We start from the raw sequence: 27,488 nt of genomic DNA on the forward strand, positions 1-27,488 counted from the left end.
GAGCTGCCAGAGGCAGTGGTAGAGGCGGGTACAATTATTTCCTTTAAAAAATGGTTAGGCGGGACAGCATGTGGCGCAGTGGTTAGCACTGGGACTGCGGCGCTGAGGACCTGGGTTCAAATCCCGGCCTTGGGTCACTGTGGAGTTTGCACATTCTCCCCATGTCTGCGTGCGCTTCGCCCCCACAACCCAAAAATATGCAGGTTAGGTGGATTGACCACGCTAAATTGCCCCTCAATTGTAAAAAAAATAATAATTGGGTACTCTAAATTTATATTTTTAAAAAGTTGGACAGTTACATGGGCAGGGTGTGTATCGAGGATATGGGTCAAATGAAGGCACGTAGGACTAGCTTAGTGATAGAAACTGGGCGGCATGGATAAGCTGGGCCGAATGGCCTGTTTCCATGCTGTAAACATCTATGAATCTATATACCTACACGGCGCCAGTGAAAGCAACAATATCACCATGGCCCTCAAACTAGGAAACCTCTACAGGACTGCTCATCCATCCTAACCTGCACGTCTTTCGACTGTGGGAGGAAACCGGAGGAAACCCATGTACACGCGGGGAGAACGTGCAGACTCCGCACAGACAGTGACTCAAGCCGGGAATCGAACCTGGGACCCTGGAGCTGTTAAGCAATTATGATAACCACTATGCTACCGTGCTGGCCACGCTTGTCCATACACTCACCACTGGGGCTGCATATAACAGACTCATCCATGCCACAAACTTCAGGCTAAACCCAAACCTTCCCAAGATCTCGAACTACCTCTGATACCCGTCCCGCCGACGGGGTCATAATCATGTTTAACAGCCTCCTGATGTCACTGGAGAGCTGCCTGCCCTGCACAAAACCCGTTTGTTCCTTAGCAACAATTTTGGTATACGCCCCTCCATCCTTCCCACCACTAACTTGGCCAATGCTTTCACATCCGTGTTTAACAATGAATTAGGCCTATATGGCCCACACTCCAGCAGGTCCTTCCCCTCCTTCAGGTTTAACGTAATTGATAACTGTGTCAATGTCTCCGGCAGCTCCCCCGAATCTAGGGTGCGGATAGGGAAGGGAGAGGCCACCGGATGATAGTCGTTGAGGCACATTGCCTGGTTCTTCTTTGACACTGGTATGATGGTGCTCTTCTTGAAGCAGACCCCGGGGTCTTCCCCGGCTTCATCCCCTTCATGCTATCCATCACCTCCCTCAGCCCCTACGGATCTTTCAGTGCCTGCCTTTGTACTTCATCCAGTCTTGGGAACTCCAGCCCATCCAAAAACCGTCTCAAATCTCCCTCCTCACTGCCAAGCTCGACCCTGTATAGCCTCTCTTAATACTCCCTAATACCTCATTTGTCCTACCCGGCTCTGAAACTGCCTCTCCCTTCCCTATCCGCACCCTAGATTCGGCCTGCTTCCATAGCTGGTGGGCCAGCATGCGGCTAGCCTTCTCTTTATATTCATAATTGCACCCCCCCCTCCCCATTGCTCTCCGCAAATGCCCCACTCCTTCCATGTCATCAGCCTGTCAAACTGCCCCTGTAACCTTTTTCTCTCCGCCAACCTCTCTTTGGTGGGAGCTCTTGAATATTTCCTGTCCACCTCGACTATCTTGTCCAACAACCGTTCATACTCCTCCCTCCTCCGATCTCTGTGCTCCTTGAATGAAATAACCTCCCTCCGAACCACCGCCTTCAACACATCTCAATGTGGCCGCCGACACGTCCCATTCTGATTCAACTCCACATAATCTCTGATCACCGACCACTTATTCGCCAAAAGCCCCGAATCCAGCCATCATCCCAGCCTCCGCTTCTGCCTTGAACTAAGCTTGAGCTACAGCCAATGCGATGCATGATCTGAGATCACAATTCCTGCACACTCTACTCCCACCATTCCCACCAACACTGCTCGACTCACCACAAAAAATCAATTCAGGAGTATACCTTATATGTATGCATTCCTTCCAACACTCCACTCACTATTCTGTACCTACCCCCTCGGGTCCCGCACTTCTTTGGCCCCTAAGCCCGCCCTTTTGCTCATGAAGATAGCCACCCCCCCGTGACTTTGAGTCAAACCCTGAGTGAAAAACCTGTCCCACCCACTCCTTCCTCAACCTGACCTGATCCTTCACCTGGAGATGTGTATCCTGCAGAAAGACCACCCCCACCTTCAAACTCCACAGATGCGCAAAGACCCGAGACCTCTTAAACAGCCCGTTCAGTTCCCGGACATTCCATGTAACAAATCCTACCGGAGGCTTATGCCTCTTCTGGTGTTTCAAAATAGTACTCCCTGTTATGTTCTGTGTTGTGGCCGCAGTATAGATGCAGACAGAACATCTAGTTCTCTGACTAGTGAGATAATTTATTCACAAGATCAATGCATGGAAAGATAACTAACAAACTATAATACAAAAGGTAACTACTCAATTAATTCAGTGAATTATTCTGGAGCTACTTCTCATGCGACGGTCTTCTAGCATGACTCACTACCAACTGCTGGATCTCTCCAGTCACATGGTGGATTTCTATTGCCACCTGCTGGTCGGAGGTCATACTGATAACTATATACATTGATAGATAACTATATACATTGATGTGCACATGCATATCACCACGTCCCCTTCCTTTGGAAGTGTTATCATTTACAAGTATAACTGCTTTACAAAACATGATATGCATGTTTGGTTGGTTTAGCTCACAGGGGCTGGTTTAGCTCACAAGGCTAAATCGCTGGTTTATAAAGCAGACCAAGCAGGCCAGCAGCACGGTTCGATTCCCGTACCAGCCTCCCCGGACAGGCGCCGGAATGTGGCGACTAGGGGCTTTTCACAGTAACTTCATTGAAGCCTACTCGTGACAATAAGCGATTTTCATTTTCATTTTTCATGATAACTTTAGACATGTACTGTACACAGTTCACTACAAGTTCAGTCTGTCAGGTTTACAATGTAATCTGGTTGACTTCCTGAGCACTGGCTGAGTAGGCGATCATGTTCCACTTTCATTTATTGTTGGTGTTCCTGCTTGTTCTGTATTTATTGTTGTGGATGTTTCTCTAATGGCTGGCTCTGATGTATGATGTATGTATCCTATTCAAGTGTTTTGGGATTACATCTCAACTCTTCTGCTGGACTCAAAATGGAGGGATGTTGAACTTCCAATAGGACTCTTCGATTTCTTCGCAAGACTGAGCCATTCTCAGTGATGACGATAAATGAATGTGGACCTGCCAATTGCAGTACCTTTGCAAGCCTTACCCATCCATTTCCATTGGCATCCTCCAATCTAACAGTGTCTCCTGGATGCAGTGGCTGGAGCTTCCTTGAGGATCTATCATAAAACCCTTTCTGCCTCATTTTTTGAAGAATCAGTTTCCGCTCCAGTCCTCAATCCACAGGGTGAGTTGCAATGGACAGCAAGATCATTCGTATCTGTTTATTCAACTGTGCTGGTGACAGCCCATTGATAAGCAGCGCTGAGCGATAGCTCAAAAGTGCCAGATACATCTCTTCCTGGCTGTCAATGGCTTCAAGCAGCTGTTTGACAATGTGCACACCTTTTCCTGCCTTCCTGTATTCCTGGGAAAATAAGGGATTTGAAGTAATGTGTGTAAAGTCATAATGACGGGTGAACTCTGTCCACACATAGTTTTTGAAACAATTTTGAAATTGTCAGTCATGGTATGCCGTTCCGGGCAAAAATCTCTTTAGCATGTCGAATAACACACCGAGCAGTCATGTTTGCTAACTTTGCCACCTCCGGGCAATTAGAGAAGTAATCGATGATCAAAAGGTAGTCTTTTCTATTGAAGTGACACAGATCCATGCCCACCTTCTGCCAAGGAGCTGTGATGATTTCACCTATGTGCATCGGCTCCTTGCTCTGCCTGCCCTGGAACTTTTGACAAGTTTATAGTTGTCAACCAAGACTGCAATATCTTGGGTGATGCCTGGCCAATCAATTGTATCCCTGGCCCTGAGCTTGCACTTCTCAATGTCTAGATGTCCTTCGTGGAGCTTTTTGAGCATGAACGGCCTCAAGGAATGACGAATAGCAATCCTGTGCTGTTGCAGTAGAAATCCATTTGCCTCACTCAGCTCTGCCCTCACATTGTAGTAACCCAAGCAGGAACCCTTCGGCCATCCCTCATGGAGATGCTTGATTACTTTATGTGGGACTATGTTCTTGGCTGTTTCTTCCTTTATTAAGCGTGACTTCACATCAGAGACTGGAAGAGATGCAGCAACGTGATTGACATAGACTTGTACGCCCTCATCAACCAGGTGTACCTATTTAATGGCCATGGATCGGGAAAGTCTGTCAGCGACAGTGAGGTTGTTTGCTTGGTGTGTAGATTAGGTCAGAAGCAGAGCATTGGAGCTTCATCATCGTGCGCTGGATTCTTGGGGACATTCCGCACAAATTCTTCTGAACTATGGAGACGAGTGGCCTGTGGTCAGTCTCCACAACAGATGTTGGAGGACCATAGACATAATCAAGGAACTTGTCCAAGCCATTGACTAACCCAAGGCACTCTTTTTCAATCTGCGCATACCTGTGCTCTGTCTCTGAAATTGCTCGGGATGCGTATGCAATAGGCAGCCAGCTGTCGCTTGCACCCTGCTGAGTAACACCGCACCCTCTCAGGACATCCTTAAACGCATCAGTTGAAATTTTGGTCTTTTTGGCAGGGTCATAAAACGCTAGCAGTTTTTACTAGCAGTTTAATTATACTGGCAGTATAGTTAACAAAATGCCCAATGCTTGTCACTCCTGCTCATGTCTGGGAGGCCATTGAAACACTATATCCTTTTTTATCATATCTCGGAGATGAGAGGTTTTAGATGCCAGGTTGGGAATAAACTGCCAACAAAGTTGATCATCCCCAATATCTATCGGATGCCTTTCTTATCTGTGGGAAGTGGCATCGTCAAAATCGCCTTTATCTTCTCATTATCCGATTGCACACCTTGTGCGGAGAGTCTGTCCCCCAAGAAGGTGATGCTGTCAACCCCAATTTGACATTTTACTTTATTAAGCTTCAGGCCATTTTTCTTTAACCTTTGTAAGACCCTGAGAAGCCTTATGTCATGCTCGCTGCGTGTGCCCCCCCGCCCCCCCCCCCCCCCCCCCCCCCCCCAGATTATTATGTAATCCACATAGACCAGGGCACCTGGTAACCCTTCAACTATGTTCTCCATGGCACGATGGAAAATCTCTGATGCAGAGATTATGCTGCATGGCATCCTCAGGAAACAATAGCACCCAAAGGGTGTGTTAAAAGTGCACAGCTCTGTGTTCGCTTTGTCTAGCTTGACATGCCAGAAGCCTTGTGATGCGTTCAGCTTGCTGAAACATATCGCTCCAGCCATCTCGCAGGTTATCTCCTCCCTGTTCGCAATTGGGGAATGTTCTCTCTTGATGTTAAGGCTCAGGTTTTTCGGGTCGATCCATATCCATAGGTCATAGTTCCACTTTTTCATGCACACCATAGAGTTAACCCAGTTAGTAGGTTCCTCTATGTGTCTGATAATTCCTAAAGGTACACACCTTGGCATGTATACAACTGGCTTCGCATTCTCCTTCAACTGGATGTGGTATGTGAACAGCATAGTGCCAAATCCTTGAAATATCTCTAGAAAGTCCTTTATGATAGGTTCTACAGACGCATGCTGGCGGGGTGCCATGCTTTCTGCAGTGTAAACCTGCTTAAAGAGCCCAAGCGCTTCACACACTTCCACTCCTATGAGAGATTTGTGCTCTGTCTCCACTATGGAAAATGTAATCATGCACGTTCTGTCTTTAACAGTTACTGCAAGCTTACATGCTCCTAATGTCATGATCTGATGGCCATTATAGTCCGTCGGTAGTACTGACCGACAAACCATTTCAGTTTAATCTTTAACGCTTTTAACGCTGACAAAGGATAAGATTGGCCCTCGCTCCCGTGTTAACCTTACATTTGATTAGTGTGCCATTAACCATCAACGGAATCGTCCATCTATCTTCTATGGTATTCACATCCCCATCACTATGGCTGCAAGTAGTCAGGAATAATTTGCCATTTTTGCTGTTAGGACTACTCGTGTCTTCAGTCGAAATCATGGTCACAGCAGTCAGGTCATCGATGCATATGTCATTAACTAAGTAATCTGGTCCTGTTTGGTCAACTGTTGGACTGAGAGACATCGCCTAGAAAAGTGATTTGTTCTGCCACACTTGTAACACACCTTCCCAAGTGCGGGATATAGCCATGGCAAATGTTGATTACTGCATTGCTGGCACAAAATGGCGGATCCGTTCAGCCATTCAAAATGGCCACCCGCACTGCCACCACATTTCTTTTATTGACTACGTCACAGTGTTTATGGTGCTGGCAACTTCTGCCACATTAGCACCAAAATGTTTCAGATTGAGCGCACAAATCTGCTGTGCAGCTAGCTCGCAGGCACGACAAATATTGACAGCATTTTCCAGTTGAAGCTCATCTTCCCACAATAGTCTCTCACGTACTTTGTCATTTGATATCCCGAACACTATCTGATCGTGGATCATCGACAACTTTAAAGTACTAAATTTGCACGACTGCACCTTCAATCGCAAAGAGATAACTTAGAACTTAGAACAATACAGCACAGAACAGGCCCTTCGGCCCTCGATGTTGTGCCAAGCTTTGTCCGAACCCAACTCGAATGTTACATTTTTCTTTGGGAAGCAACAACAATCAAAGTACTTTATTACTTCATCGAAGCTCTTGCTTTCCACTTCAATGTCGAATGCAAAGGTATTGTAAATATCTATTGCTTGAGGACCAGCTACTGTGAGCAGCAATGCCACATGCCTCTCGTCAGGGTGTGCCTGCAGGCCAAGGGCTGCAACATAGAGTCTGAATTGCTGCTTAAAAACACGCCAATTCTCATCTACGTTACTGATGACTTGAAGCTGGCGGGGTGCCTTCATCTCTAACTCCACAGTATTTACTTGCATTGAGTTCCAGTTGCCCATAGTTTACCAGATAGACAAACAAAATTAAATTTTTCTTTCTTCAGCCTGTTTCTCCATTGTTATCTTTAATTGGTACTCTTGGTACCATGTTATATTCTGTGTTATGGCCGCAATACAGATGCACACAGTTCTTTGACTGGTAAGATAATTTATTAACAAGATCAACACGTGGAAAGATGACTATTGAACTATAATACAAACGGTAACTACTAAATGAATTCAGTAAATTCTCCTAGAGTTTTCACCCAGAACTGAATCTGCCTTTGATATAACACTGCCTTGGCCTTGTTAAATCTGGCACGTCTCTTAGCCATCTCTATGCCAATATATTGGTAAATTCAGACCTGGTTCCCCTCCCATTCGCAGTTCCGCTGCTCCCTGGCCCATCGCAGGATATTTTCCTTCTCCACAAACAGATGGAGCCTCACAATCATCGCCCACGGTGGCTTCCCCACTCTCAGCTTTTTCCTTAGAGACCTGTGTGCCTGTTCCTCTACCTTTGCCCTCAGCAACTTGCAAAGATCCCCCAGGATCCCCACCTCCGCCTCCGACACCACCCGATCACTATGATCAGACTCCACCTACTCCATCTTCCGTATCTCAGACCCCTGTGCCTCGAGACATTTTTCCACTCATTCAATTAATTCTCTCAGGGGTGCTAGTGCTCCCTTAATGGTCTTCGACCAGTCCTTGTGCATCTCCTTTCTTTGCTGGCGGAATTCTTCTCTAATAATTGCCATCAACTGCTCTATCTGGGGCTTTACCACTTGTGATAACCCTTCCCCCTCCATCATCCTCACAATTATTGCTGTGCCATTGGTCTCCTCCAGTTCTTGGCCAGGTCTTTAACTGTTTTTGCTCGGTCTGGTAACCCGTAGAATTGCCACTCATGAGGGGATCTTCTCCTCCACACCTTCTGCTAAACATTCCTGCCAAAACTACCACACTTTTGGGTAAAAAGAGTTCAAACCAACGCCTTCGAGCTGGAGCTGCCCTGTGGTCGACCATTTCATAGATTATCATAGAATTTACAGGGCAGAAGGAGGCCATTCGGCCCACTGAGTCGGCACCGGCTCTTGGAAAGAGCACCCTACCCAAGGTCAACACCCCCACCCTATCCCCATAACCCAGTAACCCCACCCAACACTAAGGCAATTTTGGACACTAAGGGCAATTTATCATGGCCAATCCACCTAACCTGCACATCTTTGGACTGTGGGAGGAAACCGGAGCACCCGGAGGAAACCCACGCACACACGGGGAGAACGTGCAGACTCCGCACAGACAGTGACCCAAGCCGGAATCGAACCTGGGACCCTGGAGCTGTGAAGCAATTGTGCTATCCACAATGCTACCGTGTTGCTCCATGGCCGCCACCGGAAGTCCCAACCCAACACATTTGGGGATTAATATTCCTTCTATGTATATGAATCAATAACATACATTTTCTAAACATATTGAGGGAGATTTGAAAAGCCAAACCTAGATTTTTCAAGAGCACCAATGTCAGCAGAAGGTAGATGAAGCTTTTTACAGAAATATTGAAGATCTTCAGCAGGAACATATTTTGGTATTAACTGTAACACTTTCTCCAGAAACTTTGCTGAAATAAAAGAGTTCATGAAATAACACAGATAGATTGGAAAAATTATTAATCTGTCACGTTTGGATTTTACATTTTTAACAATAACCAGATGATTACTGCATTTTATATTATTCAATAGTCTACTTACTGTCACAAGCATATGCAAATTTCAAATATTGATCTATTGCATTGAGTTTTCCCCCTTCGCAAATTAGCTTTGGAGGTTTTACTAGTGGATTTTCATTCAGATCTATTTCTTTGAGAGACTTCAGCTGTCCAAAAGTTGTTGGTAGTGTCGTTAATGCATTTCCTTAAGTAAAGAAAAAAATATATATTTTCAATTTTTAAAGTGATTCTGTCCATTTCAATTAATTATGTTCAAAGCAGTAAAATATTTTGGAGGTTGTGATGAGATGATGAAACCATGAAAAAATTAGGCCAATTTTCCAAGAATGCTTCTTTGGGTCGAAGCAAGGAACCAGTGAAGAAATATTCCCAATTCAATGGTGAATGTAGAACATGTGGGGCAGCAGGGTAGCATGGTGGTTAGCATAAATGCTTCACAGCTCCAGGGTCCCAGGTTCGATTCCCGGCTGGGTCACTGTCTGTGTGGAGTCTGCACGTCCTCCCCCTGTGTGCGTGGGTTTCCTCCGGGTGCTCCGGTTTCCTCCCACAGTCCAAAGATGTGCGGGTTAGGTGGATTGGCCATGCTAAATTGCCCGTAGTGTCCTAATTAAAGTAAGGTTAAGGGGGGGGGTTGTTGGGTTACGGGTATAGGGTGGATACGTGGGTTTGAGTAGGGTGATCATGGCTCGGCACAACATTGAGGGCCGAAGGGCCTGTTCTGTGCTGTACTGTTCTATGTTCTATGTACTTATTTCCAGGACATTACGCAGGGAAGAAAGGGAGTGGAGAGGTCTTGGAACTTGTCATCAGCCTACCTGCATTTCATATGCATATCGAGACACGCTTTGGATAAAAGCCGGTAACAGGTACGGACACAAATTAAATTTAAAATTGCCGGAAGAGATATTATTCTGAAACTCTGCAGCTGTTGTTTCCAAATTCTGGCCACATATGCCAGGTGATAATAGGTATATATGAACAGGAAGTTCTGAACTGTTGGGCTGTGGTTGAAATCAATAGACCTTTAACTTAGCTGACAACTGGCAAACAAAAATATATGCTCAAAGTTTATTGTTACAATAGGGTTGCTTTAATTTGAGGAGCATATAAGCAAATTGAGGGAGTACCACATAATTCCACCATCTTCATTGGCACAGTCGGTATCAAATTTGAATTTCCATTGTATGGGAGACCATTGGCGGGGGCAAAATGGCGAGTAGGCTCAGAGAATTGCGCAGGAGGCCACTCGCCAAATCCCAGCAGCAGGAAATTGGCTCGAGTTTATATCAGAAGCAAGCAGGAAACTCGACCAGTAACAACGGGAATCTCATATAAATTCAAAATCACCCACTTTCATACAATCTACATGCAATTCGCCTGATTTGATGCAGCCTCCCCAATGAAATTAAATTGACACAAGTCTCCTGTGCTTTCAGTAACCCACCCCTTGAATGCTGGCGCCTTAAATGTGCTGTGAATTTATCGGAATATATGCGACGGAGATGAAGGAACTGAGAGAATGGGATGGAGTCCTTCGAGGATGTGGGTTGTGAAGAGCTGTAGTCGAGGTAGCTGTGGGAGTCGTAGGGTTTGTAATGGATATTAGTGTACAGTTATCCCCAGAAATTGAAATAGAAAGGTCAAGGTAGGGACGAGAAGTGTCAGAGATGGGCCATGTGAAGGTGACAGAGGGGTGGAAATTGGAAGCAAAATTAATAAATTTTTTAAATCCAGAATGGAACTTGAAGTTGCACCGGATAACAGAGTTGTGGGATGGGGCTGGAGTAGGACTGGAACAAGGAATGGTCCACATACCCCATAGAGACAGGCAAAACTGGGACCCATGCGAGTACCCATAGTCACACCTTTGGTTTGGGGGAAATGAGTCATGTTAAAGGAGAAATTGTTCAATGAGAGGGCAAGTTGAGCCAGATGGAGGAGAGTCTTGGTGGATGGGGATTGTTCAGGCCACTGTTCGAGGAAGAAGCAGGAGTCCTCAGACCATCCTGTGGGGAATGAGGTATAAAGGAATTGGACTTAAATGTGGCTTACTTGACTCACTTTGAGAGCTTTTTGACTTACAGGAGAGGAGTCAAAGGAACTGCATTGTCTTTGATAGCTTTTCTCTGTGGTCAGACTTGATAATTGAACATTCTGAGTGATGGGGTCTGAACAGGGAGTAACTAAGCCAAAAGTGATGGTTCAACAAATTCAAGAGGTATTGCATAACTTTGGGACAAAGGAGCTACACATTCAGGTAGTACTGTATATATTTTTTTATTATAAATGTTTTTATTGGGTTTTTTTGAGCAAGGTATAATTACCGTTATGTACACAGAATAAGAAACACATACATATATACACACATTTAGAGGAGAAGGGCACACCCCAACATAAAAAAAAATACAATAACATATGAAATGGAATAACTGGTGGGGTATTGTGCACCAGCTCGACAGCGGCATCTCTGTACATCTGGCAAAATTACCCACCCCACATAAGCAGGCGGCTGCCTGGGGGGGGGGGGGGGGGGGGGGGGGGGGGCGGGACTGGGGGGGGCAAGCACAACTTTGGGTGCTGGGGAGAAAATCACAGTGTGCGATATTTGGCTGTGCTGTGTGCTGCTGTCGCCCGCCCTTCCCGGACGGGTTTCGCTGCCATCCCACGCTCGCCCCCGCTTCTGCCGCTCCTCCCGTCCTCCATCTCCAGTTTCCTCGTTCCCCGCTCCTGGAGATGTCATGCACGTTTTGGCATCCCGTGTCCTCCCTCCAGCTCCCGCTTCCCTGCCCCCCCCTCCACAGTTCGCCTCCCTCTCCCCAAGTTTAGCTGTCTTCCCCCCCTCCCCTCCCCCCCCCCGGTTCGCCCCTCCCTCCTCAGGTTTAGCCGTTCCCCCCCCCCCACCCCCTCCCACCCAGTCCATCTCTCCCCTCCATGCCCCAGCTACCTTCCCCCGACTCCCGACCATTTCCCCCAATTCTTGGCCACCCGGCTATTCTTCCTCTTGTTCGTTGGCCACAAACAGGTCCCGGAACAGTTGCATGAATGGCTCCCACGTTCTGTGGAAGCCGTCGTCTGACCCTCGGATGGCGAATTTGATTTTCTCCATTTGGAGAGATTCCGAGAGTTTGGACAGCCAGTCTGCAGCTCTGGGTGGTGCTGCTGACCGCCAGCCAAACAGGATTCTACGGCGGGCGATCAGGGAGGCAAAGGCAAGGGCGTCTGCCCTCCTCCCCAGGAATAGATCTGGCTGGTCTGAAACCCCGAAGACCGCCACTATCGGGCATGGCTCCACCCTCACCCCCACCACTTTGGACATACCCTTGAAGAAGACTGTCCAATACTCCACAAGTCTGGGGCAAGACCGGAACATGTGGCCTTGGTTGGCCGGGCCTCTTTGGCACCGTTCACATCTGTCCTCCACCTCCGGGAAGAACCTACTCATACGGGTGGTACTGTATACTTGAGTCCTTTTCAGAGGCTGCTTTGAGAGGGAATTGCACAATAATTCTCAGTTTATAAATAAGGGGTTGCCCATTTAGAACAGAGATAAGGTGATTTTCTTTTCCCTCAGAGGGCCATGTGTCTTTGGACCCTCATCCTCAAAAGGGGGTGGAAGCAGAGTCTTTGAATATTTTTAAGGCAGAGCTAGATAGATTCTTAATGAGCAAAGGGGTGAAAGGTTATTGGGGTAGGCGGGAATGTGGATTTGAGGTGACAATCAGATCAGCCATGATATTATTGAATAGCAGAGCAGCTCGAGGGGCCGAGTGGCCTACTCCTGCTCTTAATCTTTATGTTTGTATGCATGTTCCGAATGAAAATAATTCACCTTGTGTTCCTTCATCCTCAATGGCTTGAGGATATCAGGGATTTGATACCTCAAGATTCCTCAATGTGCAGTTAATCTGTTACCACAAGAAATTAATCATGCTGGCATGCTCAGCATCCAAGCAACAGCACAAATGTACACCTAAAGGATGATCAAAGGACTTAACTGTATATTGCTTGCCTTTTAAAATTAGATACTGAACTCCTCTCATTTCTGATATGTATGTGAGCACGTGCATGTGAATAACGGCATGAGGGCCGAATGCAAGACATCGCATTTTTATTATTTATCTCGAGTTTATTGGTTAATAAATATGCTCTTCTTTTGACTGAAGGAAATCTTGTTTGATTGGTTCCTTATTGCTCACAACTTAAATGGTTAAATACGTTCTGAATCATAAAAATAAACTTAAACCTTTGTTGCGACCAATCAAGGAGATTGAATAGAGGAGAGCAAGTTCACCCCTTCTAACCTGGTCATAACATTACAAGCATATACATTTGGAGCAGGATAGGCCATTTGGCCCTTCTAGCCTGCTCTATAATTTGATAAGATCATTGGTCGATTGAAAATGCAATTCTGATTTTTGGACAGATCAGGTGGTTCTCTTTAATATGCACCTGGTGGTGTGTCACTTATGGTTGTTGTATGCTGTGCTTTTCAGAATCTGGCCCTCCAGAGAGGAGGAGCTCTGACAGAAGAAGATTTTATGAAGACAGCCCTATCCTTTGATGACAAATTTGATGATGAAAAGGGTGAGCCATTCCAGCCAACAGTTCAAACCAGTCCATGAGAAGATTTGGATACCTGGGAGGCATGAGTTCCTCTTATAAAGAGAAGATTCCAATAGCATTGTGTCTCCAGATCAACAACATCATCTTGGCTCTTGTCACTTTCTCATGTTAACTTCTCTCATGGACCACATCAACTAAGGACAATATAAAGTCATCAAATAAAGGTGAGCAGAGGGACCCCTACAAACCCCTATAACAGCATCTAGTATATCCACATCAAAAGTGTCACATCTCACACAGATAATGCACGAATGCAGCCAGAATGAAACAAACATAATGTGAAAAGAATAATTGTTTATTTACAGCAATGACCAACATTCTTCCTGACTCACAAATATGAAAAGCATCCAAAGCACTCATGTGTGACTAATGTACCTTTCTGATCCTCTTACGGAATTCATTCTCCTTGCTGCCAGCTGTGCTGGAGGCAGGTTACTAACCTTTATGCCCCTTGCCTGGGATGACTTTGGTGGGCATCCTTTGATCTCCTGAGGCAATGATGGCACCGGCATGGGAGGAGTCTCCTGCACAGTGACTGTCGCTGTGGCACTTGGAGGCATTTGAGCCAGTGGCAGAGGGACAGAAATACCCTAGAGTTACCTCCCAATGACAGCAGCAGCTACTCATCTGCCGCTTCAAGAACCATTTTGTCCTGTCTCCTTTCCTGAGAGGAACCTGTACCTGGATCTGACTGCAGGCTCCTTGCCATCCTCTCGCCCTGGCACTGGGCATCGAAGCTCAGTGACAAGATGATGGGCTACAGGTCAGAACGCATATCCAGTATCCCATCATGGACACCTGGCTGTGTCCCTCAATGACTGTCGCCCAAATCTCCATTGAGGAAGCCATGCGTTCTGAAATGTGGATTATGGTAGCCCTTATGGCCTGGATGGACTCTTCCAATGTTCCTTCCATTGCATTCAACTGCTCTGGAATCGCTGTCACATCTCTATGTATCTCACACTGTCTGTCCACCATCTGCTGCCTGACAGATGCCTCCAAAGGCTCATAATCAGCTCGGACTCAGCATCTAGGTCACCTCCAGCATGCCTCCAATTCCCAGAATTGCTCTATCTCAGTCTGCGAATGTTGGTCTTGCGACTGTAATGTGCTCTCACCAGTGTGTTGTTCACTTACAACTGACTTGCGTATACCCACCAAGGTAAGTGTGACTGCCCTAGCGCTAAGTGTGGAACACGGATGTGATTCTGCACCCTCTGAAGCTCCGTTCTCCTCTTCAGAGGTTATTGATGCTCCCTTGGGGCAAGTGGCTGCAGCTGCTGATGATTGTCCTGTGGGGAAAACTAAAACAATGCGAATGAGGGGCACCGTCATCATTTGAGGTGAGTTTGGAAGACATTCATCCTCAAATCACACACTGGTACATTTGGGAGATGGTAGCCAGTGGCTGCATCTCAGGCCCTTCAACACTGAGACACACATTACTCCCTGAATCCTGCAAACCTCCAAAGCCAAAAGCCATGAATATCAGATTCTGGACAGCTTCCCCAATTCCAGCATCCTCCTCACCCTCTACCCCAGGCCCTTCAGAACTGTTTGCTGAAATTATAGGTTTGTCCCCTCAGAATCTCACCACCCCAGGGCTTTCCTCCAACCTCACCTCAACCGATTTCTCTGTTCCAATGATTTTAGTTATTTTATCATGGGACGTGGACATCACTGGCAAGGCCAGCATTTGTTGCCCATCCCTAATCACACTTGAACTGGGTTGCTTGCAAGGCCATTTCAGAGGGCATTTAAGAATGAACCACATTTCTGGGGGCTGGAGTCACATGTAGGCCAGACCAGGAAAGGAAGGCAGATTTCCTTCCCTGAAGGATATTAGTGAACCAAATGGGTTTCACAGTCACCATTATTGAGACCAGCTTTCATTCCAGATTTTATTCATTGGATTTTAATTTCACTGGCTGCCATGGTTGGATTTCACCTGACCATTAGCCTGTGCCTCTATATTACTAGTCCAGTGACATTACTACTATGCCACTAATTGCTTAATTGGTTTCCAGGTCTAGGACACCCTCCCCCGTGATGACTAGAATGGTCAGTTGGCAGATAAATCTCCTGTCATGATATCTCTCTCAAGAATTATATTCCCTCTTTTCCTGCAAATAAATAAATCATTTAAATTATTATGCTCTGCTACAATCATGCTTTTATGGCGAACATGTACTTTGTCAGCAATCAACATTTCTTAATATTTCTTGTTGTGTTTGGTGTTCGTTATCTAGCAAGGAATCTACAGAACAACTGGTGACTTGTCCAAACCAGGATTTTATTAATGCACACGTGATAATGTAATGATCAGATACAGAGCAAGTTATCATGGAGTTTCTTTAGACTGCCCTGGAACTACCCCTATCCTCATACTGTCCTCATGTACGTCTTATAACCTTCTGGCGATAGCCAGATGTCCCCTGACTTATATCTGATGCAACCTGCTGGTGGAGGTCACACTGCCGCATACATTGCCACTTGCTGGTGGGAGGTCACACTGTTGCATACATGGAATATTATCTACAGGCATATCACCACATCCCCCTTAGGAGATATTGAAGTTTGTTTACAAACGTGATTACTATCATTACTCTATACATTAGAAATAAGCATAAACATTATAACAGGTTTAACTAGGGTGTCCATAAACATGGAATGCCTGGTCAATGTCTACCCCTTTCGTGCAGGTCATTGTGCCTCCCTCACGGGATCACCCATGTGCTCACTGGGGCTGCTGCCAGGCTTTTCAAAGGCTGGTTTGCTTGCCAGTCTCTTACTTCGTATCCTCTTTACACTGTGTCTTTGGATGGCATGTATCCGAGATTGCCACACGTGTGTCACCAGCTTTTTCTTTTGTTTGTGTCTTCCAATGATGCTGCTTTCTGCTTCATTGTGTGTTTTTTGTCTTTTCTGTCTCCGGCTTGTTTGCCATCTTGTCTTTTGTTTTTGCCAGTGGGATGAGCCAGCTCTCCCAGTCTTCTCCCCTTCCTTCTTGTTTTAACAATTAGTTTGCAAATTCTTTTCTTCGTATTTTTGGGCTTGGCAACCCCTGGTTCGGTGCTGGTCTGTACCCTGTGCTTGGAAGTATGCGGATGCTCAAGTGGAAACTGAGGCGCCGACGTGTCATGGGATTGTGTGACCACTCCTAATTTTGCACCCTCAAATGGATGTTGGAGCGCCTCACTTTCTGGTGCCTGGGTGGAGGTTACATCTACGACAACAGATACTGCCCCTTCTTGGCTCACTGGAGCAATAATCAATGTCTCCTCATCACTAGAAATGACGATGCAAACACTCTCTGACCCTGATGATCCAGGCTTTGGATGATCCTTGGCTTGCTCGAGTATATGTGATCCGTCGAGCAGCATAGTGAGATAGTCATCTGTTCTTCCGCTGACTCCCTCCCAGAGTCATCACTTTCAATATCATCAGAGCTAGTCTCATCGTATTCATCATCCATATCTTCCCACTCATCATCATCAATATCAATATTACCATGTTTATCATCAATATCTTCCCACTTCTCATTATCCATTTCAATATTACCATGTTTATCATCAATATCTTCCCACTCATCTTCCGATGGAGTGACCTCGAGCAGCAGAGAGTCAATTACTGGAACCATTTCAGAGGCATGAGACAATTCACCAAGTGCCTCTGGAGCAAACTTTTCTAAGATTGGTATGATGTCGTCTGTTACTAACTTGTTCAGTAGCTGGACCTCTGACATATCAACCACTGCGATCTCAGTTTTTTAATTTGGAGTGCACCATCTCAGAGCTCCCACTCTTCTCAGTGTCCAGCGCGGTCTGGGCATCCCCTGTGACCACCTCATCACTCCTGCCAAACCGCCGGAACAGCCCAGCTTGAACCTCTTCATCAAAACCAACATTGTTCCCACAAAATAAATTTGCAAGCATTTCTTCATGCCGTCTTCATCTGGTTCACATTCAACACCTTTGTTCTCAGCCTCATCTCCGAGGTCAGCATACATGTCTTCATAGTATTCATCATCGGATTCAGCATCGTCTGCAATGTTTTCTCCTGTAAAATACACACAATGCACACAAAATTATATGTTCACGCAGGAGGCAGCCAATTTCAAAGTCAGCCTCGAGTTTTGCTGCTGTGCTCTTATTGAACGTTCCATGCTGTGGAACTTCAGGAGGACTGAAGAAATTAAAGAATGATTCATTTGGTACGGTTTTTGTAACTGTTATGCGAGTGCTTCGACCTTTATGTTTCGGCTTAGTTTTAATTGTTTTCAACGTGACATTCTTGCCCTCCTTCCAGTCGATCTTACAGCCTGTGCACCCCATGATTTTTGGTTCATCAAGGAATGAAGATTCAAACTAGTCAGGCCGTGAATCCATCTGGCATACTTTTACAATCACCTCATTTGTAAAGTCCTCATTGGGTTCGAACTGAAACCCAAGAGTAAAGCTTCTCGGCTTCTCGTTCTCTGAACAGGGCCGGCTTAAGGTACCGGCAACTCGGGCAGTCGCCCGGGGCGCCATGTGCTCGGGGGCGCCAATCCCATCACGAGACAAAATCCCATCACGAGACAAAAAAAAACTAACTTGTTTGAAGGAGAGAAAAGGAACCAGACGAAGGAATGAGAGAGAGAGAGAGTCAGAGAGAGAGAGATTAAACAAACTGTGAGTTAAACCCTCACAATCTTAGTTTGGGCTACAATAAGCTGAACAGCCACAAGTGGGCTGAAAGCAAACTTTAGGAGAATAATGCCTCAGACTCTGAGACTGGCTCGGAATTTTTCCTCCTCGGAGCGCTGCAGTTTCTGAGCTGCTATGCCTATTTAGCCCTCTTGGTGGAAATTGGAATGCGCACCTTAGGTCAGCGAGAGTCAGGTATTGTAGATTAACTGGGTCTAATTAGCTTCCCGAAATTTCATTATACTTCTGGTGCTCTCTCGAAGTGTTGTTTAAAAAAACACACACACAAGGCAGATTTTGCCGCCGTAAATAGCATTTGGAGGGAGTTTCTTGTTTCTGGGTACTCCTTGCCGAGTTAACCTTATCTGTTAAGTTTATTTGCAGGGCTGAATTTTGAAACCGAAGCGTCGTGCTAATTGCGTGATTCAGAGTTCGCCCAGACACACTAGGTTTTCAAAATTCATCAGTTACAATACACTTAAGCAACTGACTGTAGTGTATTGTAACTGATGAATTTTGAAAACCTAGTGTGTCTGGGCGAACTCTGAATCACGCAATAAGCATCGACCAGTGCCGGCCCTAGGGTTGCTGGCGCCCCGGGCAAGCTGAACTTCGGCGACCTTACAAGTATAATTTTTTTAAATTTTCACAAGGAGAAAAACTGAAAATGTAGAATAAAGAGTTCATTAAAATATTACAAAATCGAGGTATTCAAATCTGCACAGAATCTGAACAAACTGAGAAGCATACTATATTCCGTAAGTTCACGATGATAAAAACTGTAGCTGTAACGAATTTGCTCCTAATAAAAAGTATGAACAAATGAACAGATAGAACATAGAACATAGAACAGTACAGCACAGAACAGGCCCTTCGGCCCTCGATGTTGTGCCGAGCAATCATCAACCCACTCAAACCCACGCATCCACCCCATACCCGTAACCCAACAACCACCCCCCCCCCCAACCTTACTTTTTAGGACACTACGGGCAATTTAGCATGGCCAATCCACCTAACCCACACATCTTTGGACTGTGGGAGGAAACCGGAGAACCGGGAGGAAACCCACGCACACACGGGGAGGACGTGCAGACTCCGCCCAGACAGTGACGCTGGAAAACATTTATTATCCTACCTAAAACATTTTTTTCTAGCCTTTAGATCTGCAAATCTTTTCATGGCACTTTCTATATCTATCTTCTTTACAAGATCATTTTCTATTGACAAACTTGCCAAAGAATTTAATCTGTCTTGAGTCATGGACGACCGTAAGTATGTCTTTGTAAGCTTCAGTTTACTAAAGCTTCTCTCTCCGGTGGCCACAGTAATAGGTATTGTAAGCATTATTCTTAATGCAACCCACAGATTTGGCATGACAGCCTGTAACTTATTAATGTTTATGAACCTAACGGCTTCTATTGGAAGCTTTACATCTTCAGGAAATAATTCTTTTGCAATATCCAGTTCAGTCAAGAGATCACATCCATTAATATCACTATTTTCTTGGTACTTTAACTTATCCTCCAAACCTTGACATGCAACTTTGAGTTTACTTTTATCTGGCAGATCTTTTAGGTTATTTAAAAATCCCCATGTGTTATTGAAACTTTGTAACTGTTCAAATCTGTCTGATAAAGAATTAGTAGCTCTGTCGAGTATTACATTGAACACATGATTATGAAATCTTTTTTCTGGGTCATCTGCATTTGGAACCTCGTCAATGCACTCATATTCAAACAGCTTCCTTTTTCTGCTCATTCTTTTACTTCTGAAAATGGGCTCTACATCTAATTCTGTAGCTAATTCTTTTGCTGACTCTAGTGCTTTTTCATATCCATTTGCACGATAATCAATTAAGTAATCAGTGAAATTATTCATTAATGAAACTGCGGTAGACATTTCCACAGAGGTGTTCTGCATAGTTTTACTGACAACATTTACTCTGCCTAAGACATCATACCAGACATTCAGCATCACTAGAAAACTGTAATCTTCTATTTGTGTTACAAGAGTCTCTGCTTCATGTCGCATTGCAGGATCAGAAGCAGGCATTTCTGAAAGTTCATAAAGAGCTTCTCGGATTCCTATAATTTCATATTTAATGGCTTTGACACATTCTAATCTGCACTCCCATCTAGTCTCGCATAAAGGTTTTGCAGTGAGGCATTTAACATGTTTTTTCAGTGCATGCCATCGGCAAGCAGAGGCAGAAAACAAAATATATATGCGCTGGACAGTACCAAAAAATGAAGTGGATTCCCGGCAACTTGTTGCCCTGTCACCAACCACTAAGTTTAGGCTATGACATCCACATGGCATATAAAACGCCTGTGGATTTTCTTTCATGATCCGTGCCTGAACCCCTTTATTCTTTCCTTTCATATTTGAACCATTATCATAGCCCTGACCTCTGCAGTTATGTAAGTCTAGCTCGCTCGCTCTCAGAAAATCAAGTATACTTTCATATAATCCTTTGCCTGTAGTATCTATAACTGGTTTATAGTTAACAAAATGTTCCTTTATTGAAATGTCTTCTACATCTAAAAATCGTATTGTAAATGAAAGCTGCTCCACATGACTTATATCTGGCGTACAGTCTAAGATAAGACTAAAATATTTGGCTTCTTTAGCTCGGTTTAATATATTTTCCTGAACAGCATTTCCCAACAAATTGATTATTTCATTCTGAACATTTTTTCCGCAATAGTGAATGTGAGTTTCTTTAGACACAACCCGACGTAAATGTTCACTCATTGTCAGATCATATTTTCCAAGTAGCTCGACAAGACCTAAAAAATTCCCATTGTGCGGTGTAAATAATGTGTCTGAAGTTCCTCTGAAAGCCAAATTATGTTCAGCTAAATACAGAGTGATGCTCATTAAACGTTCCAAAACTTTACACCAATTCTCTCGTTCTTTTCCCACTCGTGACTGCATCCCCTTATCAATAGATTTATTAGTCTGCAATCGCAGTGATGTTTCAAACCACTTCTTAAGACATTCCAGATGATGTACTGCATTTTCATGTGACTGCAAATATTCATGAGCATCCTTCCAGTCATTAATTCCAGATTTTCCTAACAATGACTTATTTGAGAAGCCAAAAATTTTGCAACAAAAGCAATAAATTTTATTGGTGCTCTCTGAATAAATAAGGCACCTTCTAAGAAAATTCTCACCGTTGTTTATTTTCCCACATCATTGTCACAGAGAAACTACGTTTATTTGCATCTTTTGGAAAATTGTACTGTTTATTAATAGGATGCGGCCCATTCATAATGATGTGATCACTTTCAGCCATTGATAATTCATCTGGCCAGTGTGCTGGATCATTGTAGTTGATATTTCTTTTGGGGGAGTTTTCAAATTTACTTTCAACATTCTCAGTATTACCTGCTGTGACATTATTGCCTAAGTCGTCAACAGCATTACAATTGTGATATTGATGTTTTAATTCATGCATGCAAATGTTCTTTCCTTCAGAAAGTGCAGTATCTTCAGTTGGTTTGACTTCACAATCATTAGATGACAAATCTGGAGAGATAGATGTAGCTGAAGAAGTTGAGCCTTCATTGTCCCCACTGTTAGACTTAGGACTGAAAAAACTTGATAGCTTTGGGTGTTTCCTGGCTGCTTCTTCTTGTTGAAGACGTCTTTTTCTGTTTTCATAGCCGGATAACTTTTTTGGAGGCATTTGCTATCTAGGAAAATAATAAAACAAATCTAAAATGGAATATAATATATATGTATAGTATATACATATATATATATATATATATATATTGTTGGTGAGTGTAAGATACTGGTCTTTTTGTTCCAGTCTGATGAGGAACTGTTCAGAATAAATCTGTTTACCACCAGTGTGGGTTTTCTTCATATAATGCTCTTCACGTTATTGTGATTTGTCCGTGTGTCAATGTCATTGCGTCAACATCAGGGGCAGCACGGTAGCCTTGTGGATAGCACAATCGCTTCATAGCTCCAGGGTCCCAGGTTCGATTCCGGCTTGGGTCACTGTCTGTGCGGAGTCTGCACATCCTCCCCGTGTATGCGTGGGTTTCCTCCGGGTGCTCCGGTTTCCTCCCACAGTCCAAAGATGTGCGGGTTAGGTGGATTGGCCATGACAAATTGCCCTTAGTATCCAAAATTGCCCTTAGTGTTGGGTGGGGTTACTGGGTAATGGGGATAGGGTGGAGGTGTTGACCTTGGATAGGGGGTAGGGTGCTCTTTCCAAGAGCCGGTGCAGACTCGATGGGCCGAATGGCCTCCTTCTGCACTGTAAATTCGATGTAAGTCTATGTAAATCAGATTCAGATAATATAAAATATAGTCAGGGTCAGTCAGTTGCTTAAATGTATTGTAACTGATGAATTTTGAAAACCTAGTGTGTCTGGGCGAATGCGTGGGTTTGAGTGGGGTGATGATTGCTCGGCACAACATCGAGGGCCGAAGGGCCTGTTCTGTGCTGTACTGTTCTATGTTCTATGTTCTATCTGTTCATTTGTTCATACTTTTTATTAGGAGCAAATTCGTTACAGCTACAGTTTTTATCATCGTGAACTTACGGAATATAGTATGCTTCTCAGTTTGTTCAGATTCTGTGCAGATTTGAATACCTCGATTTTGTAATATTGTAATAAACTCTTTATTCTACATTTTCAGTTTTTCTCCTTGTGAAAATTTTAAAAAATTATACTTGTAAGGGCGCCGAAGTTCAGCTTGCCCGGGGCGCCAGCAACCCTAGGGCCGGCACTGTCTCTGAACATTTAACATTCACACCGTGTAGATGCTTTAATATGGGGTGTCATGCTCCTGTATCATGCCACTGATCTCATATACCTTCTTGAAGACTGTTAACCAGAATTGCAGAATGCTCTCGGGCTCTTCCGTTTCTTTGTCTAATTTTTCGCCCTCAGCCTGGATTTCTTCCAAAACCTCATCAAATGTCTGCACTATGATATCTTGTAGGACTCTGTAGTATTCAGCTGGCCACCCACCTTCTGCGACACACAGTCGCTTAACTAAGTACAGAGATTCACATGCATCCGCTCCTATGACGGACTCAATTTTCAGGTCCACAATATTAAACAGCAGCATGTACATCATATCGCGCACAGCGAGTTCAAGTTCACATTCACCAAAAGTCTCCATCTCTTTTGTACTGTAGTATATAGGCAGTCCCAGTCGATGACCGACTTGCAACTGCGTGTTCAGCTTGTGCAAAGCAGACCAACTGAGGAGGTTGGTCCTCATTTTAATGTCAAGGTCACATTGGAATAATGAGTTATTTAGGAACACCATTGTTTTCCATCTGGTTTTGATGGTTTCCGGCGAGTTCGCACTAGCTTCGTTCTTTTTTGAAATTGTGCCTTCACCTTTTTAAGTCTGACTCTTCTGGTCCTTGGTTGTAACGAGATCGATGAAGAAATGTTCATCTGGAGGTATCTCATCAACCACATTTACTGATCTTATATGGTTCATTGTAGGACGCGAAAAACACTTTTTCGCAAAATGACCAACTCGGCCATACCTGGAACAGACTTTTCCAAAGGTCGGACATTACCATGGGCCATTTCGATTGCCACATTTTGGGCATAATATGGCGGCTCCTGTCGGTGTTAAAATGGCCGCCCGCACTGAGACCACATTCCTTATGATATGCGTCACAGAGTTAATGGGGCTGGATCTTCCTCTATGCCAAAATGTTTCAAGCGGAGTGCGCTGATTTGCTGTGCAGCTACCTCGTTTGCCTGGCAAATCTTTATTGCTTGTTCCAATACCAAATCTTCTTCCTACAGCAACCTCGTTACACCCTTCCACACAGGTCCACCTGCAAAATAGATACGTGCTCAACCTGGCAGATCTCAAGAGGTTATTGAGTCTTTTAAGACACTGCAACCAAGTTCTTTGGACAACTCAATGGCTGGTAACATCTGCTGTAACTTTAATCCAGGCTGCTTTGGTCTGACTGGGAGGCCTCCTCTTTCCATTTGCTGACAAGAGGATCATCAGTCACAGCCTGGAGGAGAATTTGCAGGGAGTCATCATCAAAATGTAGGGGGTGGGATGAGTTTAAGTGTGGGGAGTTAGGAATTTGATAATAGTTAAACTGTTTGCAGCATATTTAATTATAGTTATTATTAATAAACTCAATTGTGTTTAAATTTACAAACCGGGTGACTGTAATTATTGGGCAGCAAGGGCCAAAGACTTTGGGTATTTGTCTAAGAATTATTGGTTAATTCAATTATGTTGTGACTCTGTGTCAAGGCAGGCTGGAATTGATGGGGCCCGAGCCCAGGGTGTTGTAATGCTCTTGTTAACTAAACTGCAGAGAGCAAAACCTGTGGTCCCAGCTTAATCCTGAACAGAACTGAACTGAAAATGCTTTGAGAAAAAGCCTGATGCCTTAGCTCCACCAAGCAATGACATCATCTCACCTAGCTGAAAACTAATTAACGCCCCAGGATCCCCTTAATCAAAACAATATTGCATTGGCCCAATCTTTTTACAATGGTTAATTGCACCTCTGGCTCCAAAAATCTTTGTTGTCTTTCAATCTAATAATCATTTAAAACATTATTTCAGCAGTCAAACACGCTCTAACACAGGCTTTTGCACTTACTTCACCAAATACTTATAATCCAATATCCTGAAATTCCTACATTCATTAGACCTCCCCCTTAAAAAAAGGAACCAGCAATATAAAAAGATGGCTTCATTTTTCCAAAGCTTTTTATCTTTAAACATTTCTCATTATTAAACACAAATAATACTCTATTATCACATTATATTTCAAATATGCAAACTTAAACCTGAGTGTAATCCATTTTAGTCTTTCTTTTCTACCCGAGAACGTTCCAGTCTTCTCACACTGAAAAGTCTTGATAAAGAATTAGCAATCACATGTTCTCTTCCTATTACATGTATAATTTTAAAATTAAACGGCTGTAAACGGTTCAGGCTCCATCTGAACAGTCTTGCATTTTGATCCTTAAACATTTTCTAAAACTTGAAAATGGATTATGGATATACAATTGTCTCCAATGAATTGTTATCAACATAAATGTCAAAAGTTTGTAATGGCAATACCAAACCCAATGTCTCTTTCTTGATGGTTGAATATTTCATTTGATGAATATTTCGTTTCCGAGAAAATAACTGACAGACCTTTCAATTCTTTTGTCGCCTTCCTGCAACAGTACAGCACCAACACCCATATCACTCGCATCAATTGCCACCTTAAATTGCTAGGCATAATTAGGTGTCATCAACACTGGTGCAGTGGTTAACAGTTTTCAGATTATTGAATGCGTCATGACAGTCTGACACCCACTGACATTTCCTGAGCTTTTTCAGAAGTTCGGTCAGTGGAGCAACCACGTTGCTGAAATTTGGCACAAATTTCCGATGGAAACCACTCATGCCCAGACATCTCAGAACTTCTCTCCTCTTTGATGGTATTGGAAACTTCGCAATAAGACCATAAGACATTGGAGCAGGATTAGGCCACTCGGCCCATCGAGTCTGCTCCGCCATTCAATCATGGTTGATATTTTTCTCATCCCCATTCTCCTCCCTTCTCCCCATAACCCCTGATTCCCTTATACAGTAGCTTTACCCAGTCCACAAATCATGGTCCAATCCCAAACCACTCCAGAACTGCCATCAAGTACCCCCAATGCTACCCAGTCAAACGCCTTCTCGGCATCCAATGCCACAACCACCTCTGTTTCCTTCCCCTCCGCCGGTCTCCACATAACCACATTCAATACCCTCCTAATGTTCGAAAAGTGCTGCCTCCCTCTCAGAAATCCCATTTGATCCTCACTTATCACCTTCGGGAGGCATTCCTCCAGCCTACCTGCCAGTACCTTCGGCAACACCTTTGCTTCCACATTTAAAATTGATATGGACCTGTACGACCCACACTCCGTCGGATCCTTATCTTTCTTAAGCACTGCCTCCCTCTGAAGCTGACCCGCTAACATACGCTCCACCTTCTCCCCATGCTCGTAAACTGCATCCCTTGCTCGCCTCAATTGGTGCACCTCCTTCCTGGTAGATAGAAAGTCTGTCAAAGCTCGCCTGTAGTTCCTTCCTCTTTTCCAACTTTGCTGGATCCCCATCTTCTGCATACCTCCTATCTACCTCCAGCATCTCATCTATTACCCTCTGACGCTCCAACCTCTCCTCTTTGTCCACCCTGGCCTTAAACGAGATCACCTCACACCTCACCACTGCCTTTAGAGCATCCCAGACAACTGCCTTCGACACTTCCCCCGTGCAGTTAAAACCTACATATTCCTCAATTACTTTCTCAATTTTGTCACAGAACCCTCGGTCCCCCAACAGTCCCACATCTAATTTCCAATCTGGCCTCTGTACTACCCCCTTCTCCAATACCATATCCACCCAATGCGGAGCATGATCTGACACTGCACTTGCCGAGAATTCCGACCCCTTAACCCCAGTCAGCAGCTCCTTCCCCACCACTCAAAAGTCGATTTGCGAGTATACCTTATGGACCGCAGAGAAAAATGTGTACTCCTGTTCCCTCGGGTGCAGAAACCCCCAAGGGTCCACCCCTCCCATTTCCACCATTCGCCCAGCCAATGCCTTTGACCCCCCCCTGACGGGACCAGCGAGCCCGGCCTGTCCAACCTTGGCTCCTGTGCCAAGTTCTAGTTCCCCCCCACTCTATCAGTTCGTATGAGTCCAAGTCAGGGATGGCCCCACACACCTTCTTCACGAATCCTACATCATTCCAATTGGGAGCATACACACTTACCAGGCCACCAATTTCCCTTCCAGCGCCCCTGTCACAATCACATACCTACCCCCCTGATCTGCAACCACCTTCTCCATCTGGAACCGTACCCTTTTGCTGACCATTACTGCTACCCCATGAGCCCTTCCGTCAAATCCAGAATGAAACACCTGGCTAACCCAACCCTTTTTAAGTCTCACCTGGTCCTTCACCCTCAAGTGAGCCTCCTGCAGCATTGTTACATCGGCGTTCAAACTTTTAAGATGCACAAGCACTCTTGACCTCTTGACTGGACCTCCCAACCCCCTCACGTTCCACGTGACCATCCTAACCAGGAGGTGCTTACCTCCCCCCGCCCCCGCTCTTATCCATCAATATCATACCACCGGGCCCTACCCCAAGAGCCTGACCCACCCCTATCCTGTATTTCTTTCTTTCTTTCTCTTCTCTATCCATTGTTAACATCAAACCCCCTCCCAGAATCTCCCCCTGTACTTCCTCTTGAAAAAACCTCACCCAGTATCGATCCCTCCCCCTCCCCCCACCTTTCTCACCTCTTAGGCCCATCAAAATCTGCTCACCAGGCTCCAATGTCTGCAGCCCCTCCTCCCACCTCATCTCCATTCACCAGCCGACTTTAGTCAGCTAGCCCCCCTACAAGGCATTCCATCCTCTCCCCTCAA

At 44.8% G+C, this 27,488-nt stretch overlaps 1 protein-coding gene across 3 annotated transcripts in view; it reads right to left on the reverse strand.

Moving 5' to 3' along the window:
* LOC119966372 (leucine-rich repeat and death domain-containing protein 1-like) overlaps nt 1-27,488 on the reverse strand; it is a 111,953-nt gene that overhangs the window by 25,841 nt on the left and 58,624 nt on the right. For 2 of the 3 annotated variants that reach the window (XM_038797919.1, XM_038797920.1), the window contains exons 4-5: nt 8,747-8,908; nt 8,496-8,616 (exon numbers count right to left, since the gene is read on the reverse strand). The exons of the other annotated variant lie outside the window; for it this stretch is intronic. In XM_038797919.1, the coding sequence (XP_038653847.1) occupies nt 8,496-8,616; nt 8,747-8,908 (283 nt within the window). The remainder of the gene's footprint in view (nt 1-8,495; nt 8,617-8,746; nt 8,909-27,488) is intronic. 3 annotated transcript variants of the gene reach the window in all.

The sequence above is a fragment of the Scyliorhinus canicula genome, chromosome 5 (assembly GCF_902713615.1).
Source record: "Scyliorhinus canicula chromosome 5, sScyCan1.1, whole genome shotgun sequence".
NCBI classification, from domain to species: domain Eukaryota; kingdom Metazoa; phylum Chordata; class Chondrichthyes; order Carcharhiniformes; family Scyliorhinidae; genus Scyliorhinus; species Scyliorhinus canicula.